The 17,796-nt window shown below is 51.2% G+C and overlaps 1 protein-coding gene across 1 annotated transcript in view; it reads right to left on the reverse strand.

Moving 5' to 3' along the window:
* The window catches only part of FGD1 (FYVE, RhoGEF and PH domain containing 1), a 51,629-nt gene extending 35,598 nt beyond the window's left edge, over positions 1-16,031 (reverse strand). The window contains 3 exon segments of the mRNA XM_033201393.1: positions 2,137-2,282; positions 2,366-2,430; positions 14,932-16,031. Of these exon segments, the coding sequence (XP_033057284.1) occupies positions 2,137-2,282; positions 2,366-2,430; positions 14,932-15,238 (518 nt within the window). The 5' untranslated portion in view covers positions 15,239-16,031.
* Between the last annotated feature and the right edge of the window lie 1,765 nt (positions 16,032-17,796).

The raw sequence follows: 17,796 nt of genomic DNA on the forward strand, positions 1-17,796 counted from the left end.
GCCCGTCTCGGCCTCCCAAAGTGCTGGGATTACAGGCTTGAGCCACCGTGCCCGGCCGAAGAACTCTTAAGGACCATGACAAAACAGAAGACTGTTAAATAGGGGAACTCCTTTTTGTAAAGTGAGGCCCCTTCTTTAAAGAGAAGGATGTTTCTGTAAAGTGCAGACCCTAGTATAAAGTGAGAAACTTTCTGCAGAGTGGGACAGTCTAAGGCCATAGGGAATGGTGGGGACTGGGTTAAAATGGAAAGCACATGCCTAACCTGAAGTAGAAACAGCAGCTTCTCCCCTCCACGCAGGTGTCACCTTGCAGTAGTGCGGCCCTGTATTGTCAGGTCTTCCAATATTTCAAGGGAATTCAGAAATCCAGATTTTTCTTCTTCTTCTTCTTCTTTTTTTTTTTTTTGACAGAGTCTCACTCTGTCACCCAGGTTGGAGTACAGTGGCGCGATCTCGGCTCAGTGCTACCTCTGTCTCCTGGGTTCAAGTGATTCTCCAGCCTCAGCCTCCTGAGTAGTTGGGATTACAGGTGCACGCCACTACATCTGCCTGATTTTTGTATTTTTAGTAGAGATGGGGTTTCACCATGTTGGCTAGGCTGGTCTTGAACTCCTGATCTCAGGTGATTCACCTACCTCGGCCTCCCAAAGTGCTGGGATTACAGGCATGAGCCACTGTGGCCGGCCGGGAAATCCAGGTTTTTCATGTGAAATCCCTTAATTTTAAAAACTGTGGGCAGGCCAAATGAAACTTGTGAGTCAAATTTAACTTGTGGGCCATCACATTGCACTGTCTGAGTTAGATGATCCTGAAGGCTCATTCTACCCCTGCTGTTTATGCCTTGCCCTATCTCCCATGCTCTTGCCCTTGAGTAGAAGCCTTGCAGGTCCCATCTCCCACTCCCTGGAAGGGCCCAGTCTCCTCTGTGTCTGAGCTGGCTCAGGGAGCTGGCCCATGCATTACTTGTCAGAAGTTCCCTGAATTGGAATCTGCCTTTTGTTCTGTCTGACCCGGTTTACCTTCTGCCCTGTGCAGGATGCCTAAAGAAGAGAGAGCAGGAGATTGTAAGAACATGCAGAAATCTCTGGAACTCAAGCTGTTCACTTTTTAGTAGAGGATATAAGATATGAGGATTCAACTGCTGAACACCTACTCTGGGCCAGGTGTTGTGTTGATGCTCTCGTATGGCACCCTCCTAATGATCCGGTGAGCTATTACCCATTTTACAGATGAGGAAACTGACGCACAGAGAGGCAAAATAATTTGCCTGAGGACAGCTAAAAGTGGTTGAGCTGGGACCAGATCCCAAGTGTGTCTGTGTCCAGAGTCACAGAGCACATCTTCAGTGACTGCTGAGTTGGGAAAGAAATCACATTTGGAGCGGGGAGAAGAGAAGACTTCCTAAAGGAGGTGGTTTTTAGTTGCGCCATCCAGGCTGGGATGTGTTTTTTTAGGTATAGATGGACTGAGAATGGTTCTGCAGACAAGGGAAGAAGAGTGGGCAAAAGTGTGGATACTGGGTGGGGAGGTAGGAGTGAAGCATATATTTGGAGCACGTAATGTCCTGGCTTTGCAAGAAGTCTCCACAGCAGGAAGAAGGATTAGGAAAGGCCAAAAGATAAAAGCAAGCAGACACCCCCTTCCCTACACCACAACCACCACCATACACCTATGGGGGCATGCAGAGACAGGCGCAGGTACGGGAACAGACACAGGTATAGAAACAGACAGACACATCCACAAGATCTAAGGAGACCCACATGCAGAAACATCTAGAAACTCCCACATGCTTAGTGCCAAGGTGACATATAACCAGGCACAGAGGAGCACGTAACACATACAGACCCAGAGACACACATGGATCTATATACAAACACACAGATGGCCATACAGAAACAAGAACATTAAGACACACACACAAAATAGATCCACGGGGACAAAGAAGGCCAGGCACATGCACGCGCGCGCGCACGCACACACACACAGAAACCAAGCAGCCACATGAGAGCACAAGCAGCCCATCCCTCTTCCAGTTGCTTGATTACTGTGAGGGCCCAGCCACCTCCTCCCTGCTTCTCTAGACTAGAGGCCAGAGAAGGATAGGGGGCGGTAGCTCCACCCCCCACTCCTCCCCACCGGCCCTCGCCCCGGGAGGAGCTGGGGACTTCAGAGGACAGGAAGGGAAGGGAGTGGAGCTGCAGCTGGGAGCACTGGGAGCAGTAATTACCCGATGCTGGGGCTGCCACGCTGGCTGAGATTCCCCTTCCCGTGAGGCAAAGCCGCTAGGGGGATGGTCCCTCTGACCCTTGCCTCAACCCCAGGGACCCCAACACCCACCCATCTCCCCATTCACCAGAGGCCTGACCAAATCTGAGAGTTGGAGACACAGACGGATAACGAGGGGAAAAGACAGATGATAAGAGAAAGACACTGGGACAAACACAAGGAGGGAGAGGACAGGAAAACCACAGAGACCCAGAGATGGACATAGAGGGAGATGGACAAAAGGGACAAGTCAGAAGAGAGACAAAAGACAGAAAGGTCCACACAGGGCATGGCAGTCAGCGAGGGATACAGGCCCAGGCAGAGGGGCAGGGACAAAAAGGGCAGGCCAGGGCCATCTGTTGAACATGGTGACAATGTGCCATGCCAAGGGCTGTGGGATAGATCTGTGGCATTGAATCCTTACAACAACCCTAGAAGGTGGGAATGACAACCCCATTTTCCAGTTGAGAAAACCGAGGCTCAGAGGGTGAGGTGAGTTGCCCAAGGTCACATGACACTTTACAAAGTGGCAGACCTAGGTGTGGGGGGCTCTCTCTGCTGCCCGCCCCTGCCAGAGACAGGGAGGCCCAAACAGAGATCCCTGAGGGAATTCCCAGACAGAGAAGCAGTCAGCGGCCTGGGAGATGCTCCCTAAGAGATGCGGTGAAGCAACCCCAGCCTTCCCTGCCCCTCCCACACCCGCGCGGTGTCTACACCTGGAATGCATTAGGTAGGGGGGCCCCCGGCCTAGGGGAGCAGGGAAGGAGCTGGAGGGGGAGCAGGGAAGGCAAAGGCGAAGGCAAAGGCGGTGGTGTGGGCAGTGGCGGCCCAGGCCTAGCAGGCCCCGGCGGGCAGGCGGAAGGGCTTCTATGCCAGCTGCAGCTCCCAGAGGCCAGCCCTGCCAGTCCCGCCTTTCCCGCTTTCCACAGGCGTCTTCCCTCCGCGATTTAACCCTTTCCCTGCAGGGGCCATGGGGAAGCGCCAAGGAGGGCTCTTCCCTCTTAGTCTCAGCTACATATTGTGCCCCTCACCCACCTGTCCTTACTCTGGACCCAGATAGGCATGTCTGATGCCAACTGGGTGCTGTCAACTAGATGTCCTGTCTTCAGGCTCCTCAGCCTCAGCACATCGTGAACGACACTCCTACCCCAGCCCCGGTCTGCTTCTCCTCCTGCCTTCCCCATCGCAGGAAGGACAACTCCATCCGCCCAGCTGCCCAAGTCCTAGGCTTCTCCCTCTCCCTCAACCCACATGTCCAGCCAGGCCCCAAGTCCTTTAGCTGCACTGTCCTCAGTTGCTCTAGAATCCCTATGCTTCATTCCCCATCCAGCCTCCTAACTGGTTTCCCTCCCAACTTCCGGGCCTCTACAAGGCATTCTCTACACCACTGCCAGCTTTTGGAAAACACAGTCCCCTGCAATCCCTTCAGCCTTGTGAAGGGCGCCCTTTGCCTTCGGGGGTGAGACTCCTGAGCACAGGGACAAGGAAGGCCTAGCTCAGGAACGTTTCCCCACCCCACGCCCCACGCTCCAGCCACAATGGCCATTTGTCTGTTCCTCGAAAGTGCTCTCTTCCGCCTAGGACTTTGGCACATGTGTCCAATGACCCGAAATAGTAGTCTGCTTCTCCTACCTCTGGACTCCTATTTATCCTTCAGGTCTCAACTCAAATATCTTCTTTGCCCTGTCCGCCCACTCCCCCCATCCTCATGTGTTCTTGCAGCATCTGCACTTGGAATTGCTTGTACTGTGTCTTTCCTGCTAGATATCAGCTCCACGAGGACAGGGATAGTGACTGTCTTGTTGCCTACCTGGCACCTAGCACAGGGCCTAGCACATAGTAGGCACTCAACAGGTACATGTTAAGTAAAGAAATGCCCCCCTTGCTCCCCTCGTTCACTTTCCCTTCCCCTGTCCCCTGTTTGCTCACCAAGTATTATTTACTGGTGCCACAATGACCAGGTCTGGGATATTACAAATAGGGAAACTAAGACCCTGAGAGGGGAAGGGAGGCCTGGAGGAACAGTGAACCAATAGCAGAGCCAGGAGTGCTGAGGCTCCCTCGGCTACTGCCGGCAGCCTTGTCCCCCGAGCTGTGTGTGTTTTCAGACACTGTTTGGAGGTGTCACACCTTCTAGGTCCAAGGAACTGGGCACCAGGGCCCAGAGAGGCTGGACTCATTGCTCCAAAGATGTTTGCTCTCTCCAGATGAGGGAACTGAACTCTGTGGTGCTAGCCAATGGCAGACTGCATTTCCTGCCCTCATTCCAGACAGGTCCTAGCCCCACCCAGCCAGCGTCTGGCCAGCTCCACATCTGCCTAAGGCATTTAGCTAACTGGACCCCAGAAGGCCATGGCTTGGGTTTGTCTGGGGCATTGTTAGCTGCCACTCCACTCTCCCTTGAGGAAGCAGGCAGCCCCACCTGGCCCTCCCCCAGGGACAGAGGGGCCTGAAACGGCCAAGAGCGGACTGCCAACCATCTGCAATTTGGAAGCTTCTATTCTTTTAGTCTTGTCTGGAGAAGTCCTTTTCCCAGCTACCCAGAGTCTTTACATTTTGTTGTGTTCGTTTGGAAGGCCCTAGTGGACTAGGAACCAGATCTGGTTATTTCCCCAGACTCTCCCTTGGAATCTCAAACTACTGCTCTCCAAAACTCCCCAGCAGACCCCACTACCTCCTCCTGTCCCAAGCCCTCTCTTCTTTCCATAAGCAAACCCCCTCACTGCCCTCTCAGGATGCCCGCAACAGACAGAACACCGAGGGAAACCACATAAATTTACTTTACCAATATTTGATTTGCTTTTCAGAAGTACTCCTCCCTCAATACTTTGCAATAGCCAGCTACCCTGGGTACATGAAATGGGTCTCAGCTTCATGCAAATATGCTTATTTATTAATTATTTTTTGAGACAGAGTCTCACTTTGTCACCCAGTCTGGAGTGCAGTGGCACAGTCATACTCCACTGCAGCCTCGAACTCCTGGGCGCAAGTGATCCTTCCACCTCAGCCTCTCGTGTAGCTGTGACTACAGGCATACACCACCATGCCCTGCTAATTTAAAAATATTTTTTGTAGAGATGGGGTCTCACTATGTAGCTCAGGCTGGTCATGAACTCCTGCCCTCAAGCAATCCTCCCCCATTGGCCTCCAAAAGTGCTGGGATTACAGGTGTGAGGCATCATGCCTGGCCTCAAATATGCTTTTTTTTTTTGAGACGGAGTCTCGCTCTGTCGCCAGGCTGGCGTGCAGTGGCAAGATCTCGGCTCACTGCAACCTCCGCCTCCCAGGTTCAAGCAATTCTCCTGCCTCAGTCTCCTGAGTAGCTGGGACTACAGGTGTGCGCCACCACGCCCAGCTAATTTTTGTATTTTTAGTAGAGACAGGGTTTCACCATGTTGCCAGGATGGTCTCAATCTCTTGACCTCATGATCCACCCACCTCGGCCTCCCAAAGTGCTGGGATTACAGGTGTGAGCCATCGTGCCTGGCAAATATGCTTTATTTTATTTTATTTTTTGTGAGACAGAGTCTCGCTCTGTCACCCAGGCTGGAGTTCGGTGGCACAATCTCGAACACAGCAAACCTCTGCCTCCTGGGTTCAAGCAATTCTCCTGCCTCAGCTCCTGAGTAGCTGGGATTACAGGCGTGTGCCACCATACCTGGATGATTTTTTTTTTCTTTGAGACGGAGTCTCGCTCTGTCGCCAGGCTGGAGTGCAGTGGCACGATCTCGGCTCACGGCAACCTCCGCATCCCAGGTTAAAGTGATTCTCCTGCCTCAGCCTCCTGAGTAGCTAGCTGAGACTACACCACGCCTGGCTGATTTCTGTATTTTTAGTAGAGAAAACATTATGCCATGTTGGCCACGCTGGTTTCAAACTCCTGGCCTCAAGTGATCCACCCGCCTCGGCCTCCCAAAGTGCTAGGATTACTGGCGTGAGCCCCCGTGCCCGGTCGATTTTGTTTTTTAGACACAGTCTTGGCCGGGCACAGTGGCTCATGCTGTATCCCCAGCACTTTGGGAGGCCAGGGTGGGGGATCACAAGGTCAGGAGTTCAAGACCAGCCTGGCCAACATGGTGAAACTCTGTCTCTACTAAAAATACAAAAATTAGCTGGGCGTGGTGGCTTGTGCCTGTAATCCCAGCTACTGGGGAGGCTGACGCAGGAGAATTGCTTGAACGGGGACCCGGGAGGTGGAGGTTGCAGTGAGACGAGACTGCCACTACACTCCAGCCTGAGCGAGAGAGCAAGACTTTGTCTCAAAACACACACACAAAACAAAACAAAGAAAACAACAACAAAAAAAAACACAGTCTTGCTCTGTCACCCAGGCTGGAGTGCAGTGGTGTGATCTCGGCTCACTGCAACCTCTGCCTCCCGGGGTCAGGTGATTCTCGTGCCTCAGCCTCCCGAGTAGCTGAGATTACAGGTGTGAGCCACCGTGCCCAGTCCTCAAATATGCTTTAAAAACGGCTGGGTCTCAGCTTCATGAAAATATACTTTAAAAACTGCTTTCCCCCGAAAAAAGGCATTCCTATGGCAAAGTTCCAGCAGGTACTGAATAATTCATCTGAGTGTCACCCTGCCAACCTTACTGTCTGTCTTCAAGGATGGGACTGGCTCCCAGATCTATACATGGTATGCGTTGGTGGTGAAAACTCCCAAACATCACTGGCCCAGGCCTCTTTCCTGAGCTTTCCAATCTTACATCCAAATGTCTGCTTGCGAGATGACACAAACAAATGGGAAAACATTCCATGCTCATGGACTGGAAAAATCAATATTGCTCAAATGGCCATACTGCCCAAAGCAATTTACAGATTCAATGCTATTCCTATCAAACTACCAATGACATTCTTCACAGAATTTTAAAAAACTATTTAAAAATTAATATAGAAACAAAAGTGTCCAAATAGCCAAGGCAATCCGAAATAAAGAGAACAAAGCCAGTTAGGCATGGTGGCTCAAGCTTGTAATCCCAGCACTTTGGGTGGCCGAGGTGGGCGGATCACCTGAGGTCAGGAGTTCGAGACCAGTCTGGCCAACATGGAGAGACCATATCTCTACTAAAAATACAAAAATTAGCCAGGCATGGTGGTGGGCACCTGTAATCCCAGCTACTCAGGAGGCTGAGGCAGGAGAATCACTTGAGTCCCGGAGGCAGAGGTTGCAGTGAGCTGAGATCATGCCACTGCACTCCAGCCTAGGCGACAGAGTGACACTCCATCTAAAAACAAAAACAAAACAAAACAAAACAAAAAACCCACGGTGGCTCACACCTGTAATCCCCAGCACTTTGGGAGGCCGAGGCAGGCAGATCACGAGGTCAGGAGTTCAAGACCAGCCTGGCCAACGTGGCGAAATCCCATCTCTACTAAAAATACAAAAATTAGCTGGGCGTGGTGGTGTGTGCCTGTAATCCCAGCTACTTGGGAGGCTGAGGCAGGAGAATTGCTTGAACTGGGACCCGGGAGGAGGAGGTTGCAGTGAGCTGAGATCACGCCACTGCACTTCAGCCTGGGTTACGGAGTGAGACTCAGTCTCAAAAAAAAAGAAAAAAAAAAAAAGGGCTGGGCGCTGTGGCTCACGCCTGTAATCCCAGCACTTTGGGGGCCACGCCGGGGGGATCACGAGGTCAGGAGGTTGAGACCATCCTGGCTAACACGGTGAAACCCTGTCTCAACTAAAAATACAAAAATTAGCTGGGCGTGGTGGTGGGCACCTGTAGTCCCAGCTACTCGGGAGGCTGAGGCAGGAGAATGGCGTGAACCCGGGAGGCGGAGCTTGTAGTGAGCTGAGATCGCGCCACTGCACTCCAGCCTGGGCGACAGAGCGAGACTCTGTCTCAACAGCAACAACAAAACAACAACAACAACAAAAAACAAAACCAGAGGCATCACACTACCGACTTTATATTTACAGGGCTACAGTAACCAAAACAGCATGGTACTGGACAAAAACAGATACACAGACCAACGGAACAGAATAGAGAGCCCAGAAATAAGGCCACACACCTACAACCATCTAACCTTTGACAGAATTGACAAAAGCAGCAATGGGGAAAGGACTCCCTAGTCAATAAATGGTGCTAGGATAACTGGCTAGCCACATGCAGAAGACTGAAACTGGATCCCTTCCTTACACCATATACTAAAATCAACTCAAGATGGATTAAAGACTTAAATGTAAAACCTAAAACTATAAAAACCCTGGAAGACAACCTAGGAAATACCATTTTGGACATAGGACCTGGCAAATATTTCATAATGAAGCACTAAAAGCAATTGCAACAAAAACAAAAATTGACAAATGGGACCTGATTAAATGAAAGAGCTTCTGCACAGCAAAAGAAACTATCAACAGAGTAAACAACCTACAGAAATGGGAGAAAATATTTGCAAACTATGCATCTGACAAAGGTCCAATATCCAGAATCCGTAAGGAACTTAAATCAACAAGCAATAAACAAACAACCCCGTTAAAAAGTGGGCAAAGGACATGAACAGATACTTTTCAAAAGAACACATACATGTGGCCAATAAGCATATGAAAAAAATGTTCAACATCGGCCGGGCGTGGTGGCTCGCCTGTAATCCTAGCACTTTGGGAGGCCGAGGCGGTTGGATCACCTGAGGTCAGGAGTTCGGGACCAGCCTGGCCAACATGGCGAAACCCCGTCTCTACTAAAAATACAAAAATTAGCTGGGTGTGGTGCCAAGCACCTGTAATCTCGCTACTTGGGAGGCTGAGGTGGGAGAATTGCTTCAACCTGGGAGGCAGAGGTTGAAGTGAGCTGAGACAGAGCCACTGCACTCCAGCCTGGGTGACAGAGAAAAAAAAAAAGAAAAATGCTCACATCACTAATCATTAGAGAAATGCAAATTAAAACTACAATGAGATACCATTTCACACCAGTCGGAATGGCTATTACTAAAAAGTCAAAAAATAACACGCCAGGTTGCAGAGAAAAGTAAATGCTTATACACTGCTGGTGGGAATGTAAATTAGTTCAGTCATTATGGAAAGCAGTTTGGTGATTTCTCAAATAACTCAAGCAGAATTACCATTCAACTCAGTAATCTCACTATTGGGTATATACTCAAAGGAGTATAAATCGTTCTACCATAAAGACACATGCATATGTATGTTCATCACAGTGCTATTCACAATAGCAAAAACATGAAATTAACCCAAATGCCCATCAATAGTGGACTGGATAAAGAAAATGTGTTATGTATACACCATGGAATACTATGCAGCCATAAAAAAGAATGAGATCATGTCCTTTGTAGGAACATAGATGCAGCTAGAGGCCATTATCCTTAGCAAACTAAGGCAGGAACAGAAAACCAAACACCGCATGTTCTCACTTATAAATGGGAGCTAAACATTGAGTACATATGGACACAAAGAAACAAAAAGCAGACACCGGGGCCTATTTGAGGGTGGAGGGAAGGAGGAGGGTAAGGACTGAAAAACTACCTATCAGGTACTATGCTTATTACCTGGGTGATGAAATAATCTGTATACCAAATCCCCCTGACATGCAGTTTACCCATATAACAAACTTGCACATGTACCCCTGAACCTAAAATAAAAGTTTAAAAAAAGATTATGGTAAATTCATACAATGGCATATTATTATGCAGTCATTAAAATGTTCAAAAAAAGTTCATGAAGAGTTTTTAATGATGTTGGAAAAATACATTAAATGAAAAAAGCATGATATAAAATTGAACATATAGTATGATTTCAACTATGTAAAATACACATCAATATGTAGAAAAAGATCTAGCAGAGAACAGACCACAATATTAAAAGTGATCATCCTGGGTAGTAAAAAACAAAAATGAACCAAACCCACAAATGCCTGCTGGCCATCTTCACCTGCATGTACCCGCAGGCGTTTCGAATTCAACTTGTCTCAAACACAATTTACTATCTTCCCTCAAACCTCCTCCCTCTCTTGTATATAGATGGCCCCACCAACATCCACCAGGTCACTGCAGTTGGTTTCAGAAAACAACATGGAGCAATCTGGACTTTGCCTTTTGTCTCAGCCTCTACATCCAAGCTACTACCAAGGCCTGTCCATGCTAGCATCTAAATATCTCTCAGATCTTACCCTCCTTACCTGCCATCACTCTAACCCAAGCTACTATCACCTCTCTCTGGGAAGACTGCAACACTCACCTGCCTGTCTCCCTGCTTCCACTCTTGCACCCCTTCCATCCATTCTCCCCATGCAGCTAGGGAGAGCTTCCAAACACCCCCATCTGAGCACATCATTCCCATTAATAAACCCTTTGATGGTTTCTCTTCGTCCTCAGAAGAAAGTTCCTTCTCAGCCTTGTCACTCCACTCCTCCCAATACTAGCCCTATTCCCCAGTGCCCCATGTCTCGCTGCCTTTGCTCCCACTGAATCTCTTACCTGAATTGTCCTCCATGTTCTTCTCTAGCTCTACAACCCTTTCTTGACACCCCTCTAGAGCCCTTCCTTAGGGCCAGACCCTGCACTGGGCACTGATGATGCCAGGGTTTCCTCTGCCTAGAGTCCCAGAATGGCAACTGCCTTCCAATTGAACTGCCAAAAGGCAGCCATTCACAAGAGCTGAGAATAAGGGGTAAACTGAGGCAGCCAGTGTTTGTGCATATGAGGTGAGAGGTTGACTCTCCCTTTGTATTTAATCCCGTGCCTCCGTTTGGGTTAGGAGTGAGTTAACAGAAGCCCACATGGGTCCCTGGGGAAAGGGCCTTAGAGGGGTAGGCCGATGTATTCTCCTGGCCCTAATGATGCTGACTCACTGTAGGACCATGGCTAAAAAAAATCACTACCTCTCTGAGCCTCCACTGCCCCTCTGGAAAACGGACTTAACTAGTGGTTCCCACTCTAGGCTGTGCATCACAATCACCTAAGGAGCCTTTGAAAATAGATTCCTTGGTTGTCAACCCCAAGATTCTGGAGCGCTGAGGTGGAGTGTGGAATCACATTTCTTTTTAAGGTCAACAAGAGATTCTGATGCTCACTCAGTTCGGGAAACCCAGAATGAGACAGTATCTAGGGTCTTTTCTAACTCCAATTTTTACTCTTGAGACTCTGAAGATGCCTCAGGATCCAAATGAGAGTCAGCCCCTCCTCTTGCCCCCCTCAACTGGCTCAGTTCCCCCATTACCCACAAAACGGCTCTAACATCAGGTACAACTCCTTTGACTTAGCTAGGGTCAGACACCAGTATCTCCACAATCCCCGCATCTGGAAGGACATTCTAGGCCTCAACCCTGAGGAATAGAGCTGTCATCTCTGCAAACCCCTGCAAGCAAACCACTTTCTGACTCTCTCAAACCCCTCTCTGGCATTTCACCGGGTTTTCCCAGTGACCCTTCGGTTTAATCAACCTGGAAAATGGACATAATAACAACTGTCCCTTTCCCCACCAAGAAGCAGACAGGATCACTAAAAGAGAAAGCACTTTGAAGCAATTCAAAGCTGTTCACATGGATAAGATACAATTATTATTTTTAAAAGCCTCCCCCCACCCCAGGATGAGCCACTGAGCCCTGAAGATGGTGATTCAATAAAGTCTCAGCAGTGTTAGGGAGGAAGTCAGTAGGCACACGGAAATCTTAACATGTGACCAGAATGTTTTCAACCTTTAATTGAAGTTCAGGAAACTCTCTCTCTCTCTCTCTCTCTCTCTCTACACACACACCCTACAAACACTAACCCTGCCCTCTTAGAGCCAATTATAGGCAAGTCCCGTGGAGAGAGAAGTCAAGTCACTGTGCCTACCCCTGGGCCAGCTGGGCAGTGGGGGAGGCAGGCCTCTCACAACCCATGCTGCAGTGAATCACATGGCCCGGCGCCCACCTAGTCAGGGCCTGAGTAATTCCTCCGCCTCTTCTTCAGAAGGTTTTTCTCTTATTTTTTAACTAATTTATTTTTTTTAAACTCCTGGTTGCTGAGGATTTATACCATGCTGCAGGCTTTATAACCATTAACTCATAGACTCCTCATTGCATTCTCTAGATGAAGAAACTGAGGTCCAGAGAAGGGAAGTCACTCATCCAGGGTCACAAAGTGAATAAGTTAGAATAGGAGGCCAGGTCCTTCCCTGACCTTGTCTTATTCGCATCCCCATCTTGAATTTAAAAAAAAAAAAAAAAAAACACACCCACTACGCAATTACAGAGGCAGGGACTTTGTTGGGGAAAAGGATCCTGGGAACTCTGTGTTGCCTTTTTGGGAGGAGGAGAGTGGTTTAGGAAGGGTATTATGATTTGTGATTTGAATGAATTGGTGGATTGGGAAGGCATACTCAGAATCATCACCATGTATTGATTACAGAGGCCAGAGACTAGGGGTCTAGACATTGCCCAGCTACTGACTTTCAGATCAAGAGTATCCAGAGGGCAGGAATTTGGTGTCCTTTTTTTTTTTTTTTTTTTTGACGGTCTCTTGCTCTGTCTCCCAGCTGGAGTGCAGTGGCACGATTTTGGCTCACTGCAAGCTCCACCTCCGGGTTCACGCCATTCTCCTGCCTCAGTCTCCCGAGTAGCTGGGACTACAGGCGTCCACCACCACGCCCGGCTAATTTTTTTGTATTTTTAGTAGAGAGGGGTTTCACTGTGTCAGCCAGATGATCTTGAACTCCTGACCTCGTGATCCACCTGCCTTGCCTTCCAAAGTGCTGGGATTACAGGCGTGAGCCACCGCGCCTGGCCTGGTGTCCTTCTTTTAGACAGTAGTTACTGCGGGGCCTACTATGCGCTTCTTTAGTATCTGTTTAGGCATTTATTTAATGAGGATTTATTGAGCAACTACTGTGTGTTAGGCACTGTGCTAGTTGCTGGGGATACAACAGTGAGCAAAAGAGATATAGTCGCCTTGCCCCCATGGAGCTCACATTCTAGTGAAGGAAGACAGGCAATAAACGAGTACCACATACAATAAGATAATTTCAGATTGTACTAAGCGCAAGGATGGAAGCACACTCACAGTCTCTGATGGAGGCTCACAAGTGGCCCTACCTAAAGTGGTCAGGGATGGTCTCTTGGAAGAGGTGACATTTGACCTGAGACATGCAAGACGACGAGCAAGCCAGGTAGAGAGGGCTAGGGGAAGAGCTTCCAGCCAGAAGGAAAAGCCAATGCAAAGTCCTGGGGTGGGAGTGCTTGTGGCCTGTTTTGGCATCTGAAAAAAGGCACTGACTTTACACAGTGTCAAGGGGAGTTTGGAAAGCCAGCAGAAGTAACATGCAGGCCAGGGCGTTAAGGGCCTGTTGCCAGTTGGTTATCTTCAGCCCACACGGAAGGAGTCCCCTAAAATCTCCCAGAGGTTCCATGACTAGCCCAAGGTCATGACGGCAGCAAAAGGTACATCCTACCCATGCTTTATACTTCACTACTACTACCTGGTGCAAGGCCATGGTCCCAGAGATCTGTGGAACCTGCGGTGTGAACCCGGGAGCCCCCAAAGGCTTAACAACTCCTTCAGTCCCAGTGGAAGGCAGGGCAGATGTGCTGTGCTCTTCTGTGGCTCCTGGGCTCAGGCCCATATGAGAATGTCCCCATATGGGGAAGGTCCTGCTGGGCTCCTCAGACACTTAGGCCTGTGTAGCACAAAGGCAGTGGTCTGTGGCCTCAGCCTGACCTAGAGCTGCTCCACCTTTTCGAACCCGAGAAACCATCCTGATTTCACACCACAACCAACCTCGTGGCCCTGCAGCTCTCCAGCTCCTGCTACAACTGGCTTCTGCCTCTGTTGGCTTTTCTGCTGTCTCCCTACCTCAGCCCCTCCAGCCTTCTCCTCTAGCCTGACTCCCAAGCCCCACCTCTTCCACCTTTCTCTCTCATCAGCACCGTCTACTCCTTCCTTCCCTTGCTCTCCCGCCCCACACACCTGGCAAAATCCCAACCTTGGATCAATCCACCATCCTTCTTTTTTTTTTTTTCTGCTCATACTCCAGGGCTGCTGAATAGTACAGGAGAAAATCACATAAGCAGAAGGCTTGGCATTACTTTCATGGTCTCCAGCCTCAGTTTGGGGAAGCAGAAAGACCACAGACTTTGGACACAAATAGATCTGGTTCAAATCTTGGCTCCCTACTAGCTGTGTGACCTTGGGCAAGTAGCTTAACTTCTCTGAGCTTCAGTTTCCTTCCCTACAAAATGGGACTAATAGTATCTACTTCATGAGGGTTCCTGAAGCTGAAATGAAAATCTATGTAAAGCACCCAGTCCAGTGCCTGCTACAACGTAGGCGCTTGGCAAATGGAAGACTCCTTTTTTTTCTTCTGTTCTCCAAACTAAACCCTGGTTTCCCCAACCAAATATCCGTTGCTGCCTTGCAATCCTCCCTCTTTTTCTCGCGAGTGCTCCCTCTCCCATTAGCCTCAGCGGACAGACAAGAAGGGTGTTGGAGTGGTTGCGGGGCACAAGGGACAGAGAGAGGAGATGGGGACAGAGGTTGAAAGGACTGGACACAAGGCCAAGGACGTGGGGAGGGGGAGGGGGTTGAGGGAACCCAAAGGGCCGAGGTAAGGGAGCCTGTCCCGAGGTAAGGGAGCCTGTCCCGAGGTGGGGCTTAGAGGACTCGAGAACAAGAACCCGCTCCCAGTACCAGGCCCGTGGCCCAGGCTCCCATGCTCTCTCGGTCACTCACTCACCAGGCCGAGGCTGCGAGCCCTCCAGGTGGTAAGAGAAGCGCAGGGCCCGGTGGTGCTGTGGACTGGGACCGCAGGGCAAGACCCGGTGGCCTGGAGCAGCGCCCAGGCTGGTGTCCGAGGGTCCGACAAACTGGGGATCCAGTGGGCCGCCAAGAGCCGAACCTGAGCCCCTGAGCGCCAGCAGTCCGGGTTCCGAGGCTCCGGGGTCCGAGTCGGCACAGGCCGGCGGAGCGGCGCCCGGCGGGTTCGCGGCCGGGTGTTCGGGATCCGAAGGCCCGGCGCCCCCCGGGGCTCGGTGGCCATGCATGGTCCGGGCCTGGGCGCGGGGCCCGAGCTCCCCGCTTGGCTCCAGCTCCTGGGGCGGAGGCGCGGGCGGAGGAGGCCCGGCGCCCGGCAGAGCAGCGGCCTCAGGATCGGGGGGCGGGGCTGCGGGCTCAGCCCCACTGCGGAGACTCAAGCCCCCAGCCCGGGCCCGGGCCAGCAGCCGTGGCAGCGGTGGCAGTAGCAGGAGCAACCGCGGCCACCGCCGCTGCCGTGCCAGGCATCGCCGGCCCCGGCCCCCGCCCCGCGCGGGGAGTGGGCTCGACGGGGCCGGGGGCCCGCTGGGGAGCGCTGTCTATGCGGCTGCGGTTGGGCGAGGGTTGAAGGGCTACGCTCGGCGGGGACTCTCTCGTGGACTGCGAGCCACTTCCGTGGCCCCGGCCGAGAAGTCGGTCGGATCCAAGTGCGGGGTCTCTTCTTTCTCCCCGTATGGGAATAGATCTGGGCTCTCCTGGCTGGTTGGAAAGCGTTCTTCCTCCCGCCGCAGCCGAGGCCGGGGGCGGAGGAGAGGGGAGGGGAGAAGAGGGGAGGGAAGAGAACGGCGGTGTCCGGGGGCGCGCGTGTGCGCCGCGCTTAGGCTGCGGGGCTCGCCTTCAGCCAGTCGTCCCAGACGATGCTCCAGCCCCTGGGGCAGGAGAACGGCCTGGGCCGGGCTCCAGTGTCCTCCCCAGCTTCAGCCTGGGGCTCGGCGGCGGCGGGCGGGAAGGAGCCCTGGGAAAGGGGGTGGGGAGGCGTGAGCCTAGCAGAGGCAGCCGCAGCCACAGCGGCGCTGGGACCCAGTTACCGGGGCCCCGCCCCCTCGCCCGGGATTTGCGCCTGACCACGCCCCCTCGCTCGGGTCTGCCTCACTTCTCGCTGCTACCGCTCTCAAGGCCTTCCTGCCCCTTAAAAAATTTCCCCTCAGCCTGCTTTCCCCCACAGGCAGTCTCCGGGCTCAACCCCCTTCCCCCGTATCTGCCCTTCCATCCCATCTCAGGTCTTCCCCCCTCTGCTTGCCTTTCACTCTCTTTTCCAAAAGCCTTTCCGCATGTTCCCGAGTGTTCCTAGGGCTGAGCTCATAGAGGACCTGTCTCTGATTCTCCTTCACTCTGCTCAGACCAGATATCATGGTCCCTTAGTCACTTTCTTAAATACCCTCAGTTCCCTGATTTGTCGCATCCGTCTGGCAACATCCCAATCTTGAATCAGTCCAACTGTCCGCCTTTTTCGTGCCTGCGCCCAGGCAGCTAAACATTGCTGGAGAAAACTATTCAACTTCACAGATTTGTGCCACTATAAACCCATGGTTCCCAGCTTCTACCAGGCCCTCAGTTTTGACCCACAACCCTACTAGTCAGCTCTCCCTCCCGTTCTCCACAGTGGCCATTTCAAACCTTCTCCTTTCCCTCAAACTCCCAACTTCTCCATCTGCCCCGTAACCCCCAGCAAATAATCTGACTTACTGCAGAGAGTAAACAGAAGCCACCGTAGAGGAAGCTCTTGACTTTTTGCTACGAAGCCTAGGAATTTGTCCTTGCTCCTTCCCAACAGCATCTAAACATACTCAGGCCTCTTCCATCTAAAAACAAATAAACAATTACCAAGAATTCTCCCTCTCCAACCACCTCCTTCTCTTCTCTTCCACAAACTTCTCAAAAGAGTTGCCTACACCCAACTGTCTTCATTTTCCCACCTCCCACTTATCTTTCAGCCCACTCCAATCTGCCTCCACTACTTGCTTGAAACTGCTGTCTCTCATCAGGGTCTGCCATGAAGCATCTCACTAAATCCCATAGAATCTTTTCTTTTCTTTTTCTTTTCTTTTCTTTTTTTTTTGAGACAGAGTCTCACTCTGTTGCCCAGGCTGGAATGCAGTGGCACGATCTCAGCTCACTACAATCTCCGCCTCCTAGGTTCAAGCGATTCTCCTGCCTCAGCCTCCCGAGTTGCTGGGATTACAGGCGCCCGCCACTCCGCCCAGCTAATTTTTTGTATTTTTAGTAGAGATGAGGTTTCACCATATTGGCCAGGCTTGTCTCGAACTCCTAACTTTGTGATTCGCCCGCCCTATTATAGGCGTGAGTCACCGCGCCCAGCCCCCACAGAATCTTTTCAGAGGTTATCCTATTTGGTTTCTTGATAGCATTTGGCACTGTTGACCACTCCTTCCTCCTCAAACCACTTCCATGACACTGCACTTTCCTTGTTTTTCTTCTGCTTCCTTAGTAATTCCTTTTTTACTTTCCAGGCTCCTCTTTGTCCAACGCTTTATGCTGGTGCTCTTTTTATTTTATTTTATTTTTTTGAGACGGAGTCTGGCTCTGTCGCCCAGGCTGGAGTGCGGTGGCCGGATCTCAGCTCACTGCAAGCTCCGCCTCCCAGGTTCACGCCATTCTCCCGCCTCCGCCTCCCAATAGCTGGGACTACAGGCGCCCCCTCGTCGCCCGGCTAGTTTTTTGTATTCTTTAGTAGAGACGGGGTTTCACCGTATTAGCCAGGATGGTCTCGATCTCCTGACCTTGTGATCCGCCCTCGGCCTCCAAAGTGCTGGGATTACAGGCTTGA

This window comes from Trachypithecus francoisi, unplaced genomic scaffold (assembly GCF_009764315.1).
Source record: "Trachypithecus francoisi isolate TF-2019V2 unplaced genomic scaffold, Tfra_2.0 Lachesis_group6, whole genome shotgun sequence".
Lineage (NCBI taxonomy): Eukaryota > Metazoa > Chordata > Mammalia > Primates > Cercopithecidae > Trachypithecus > Trachypithecus francoisi.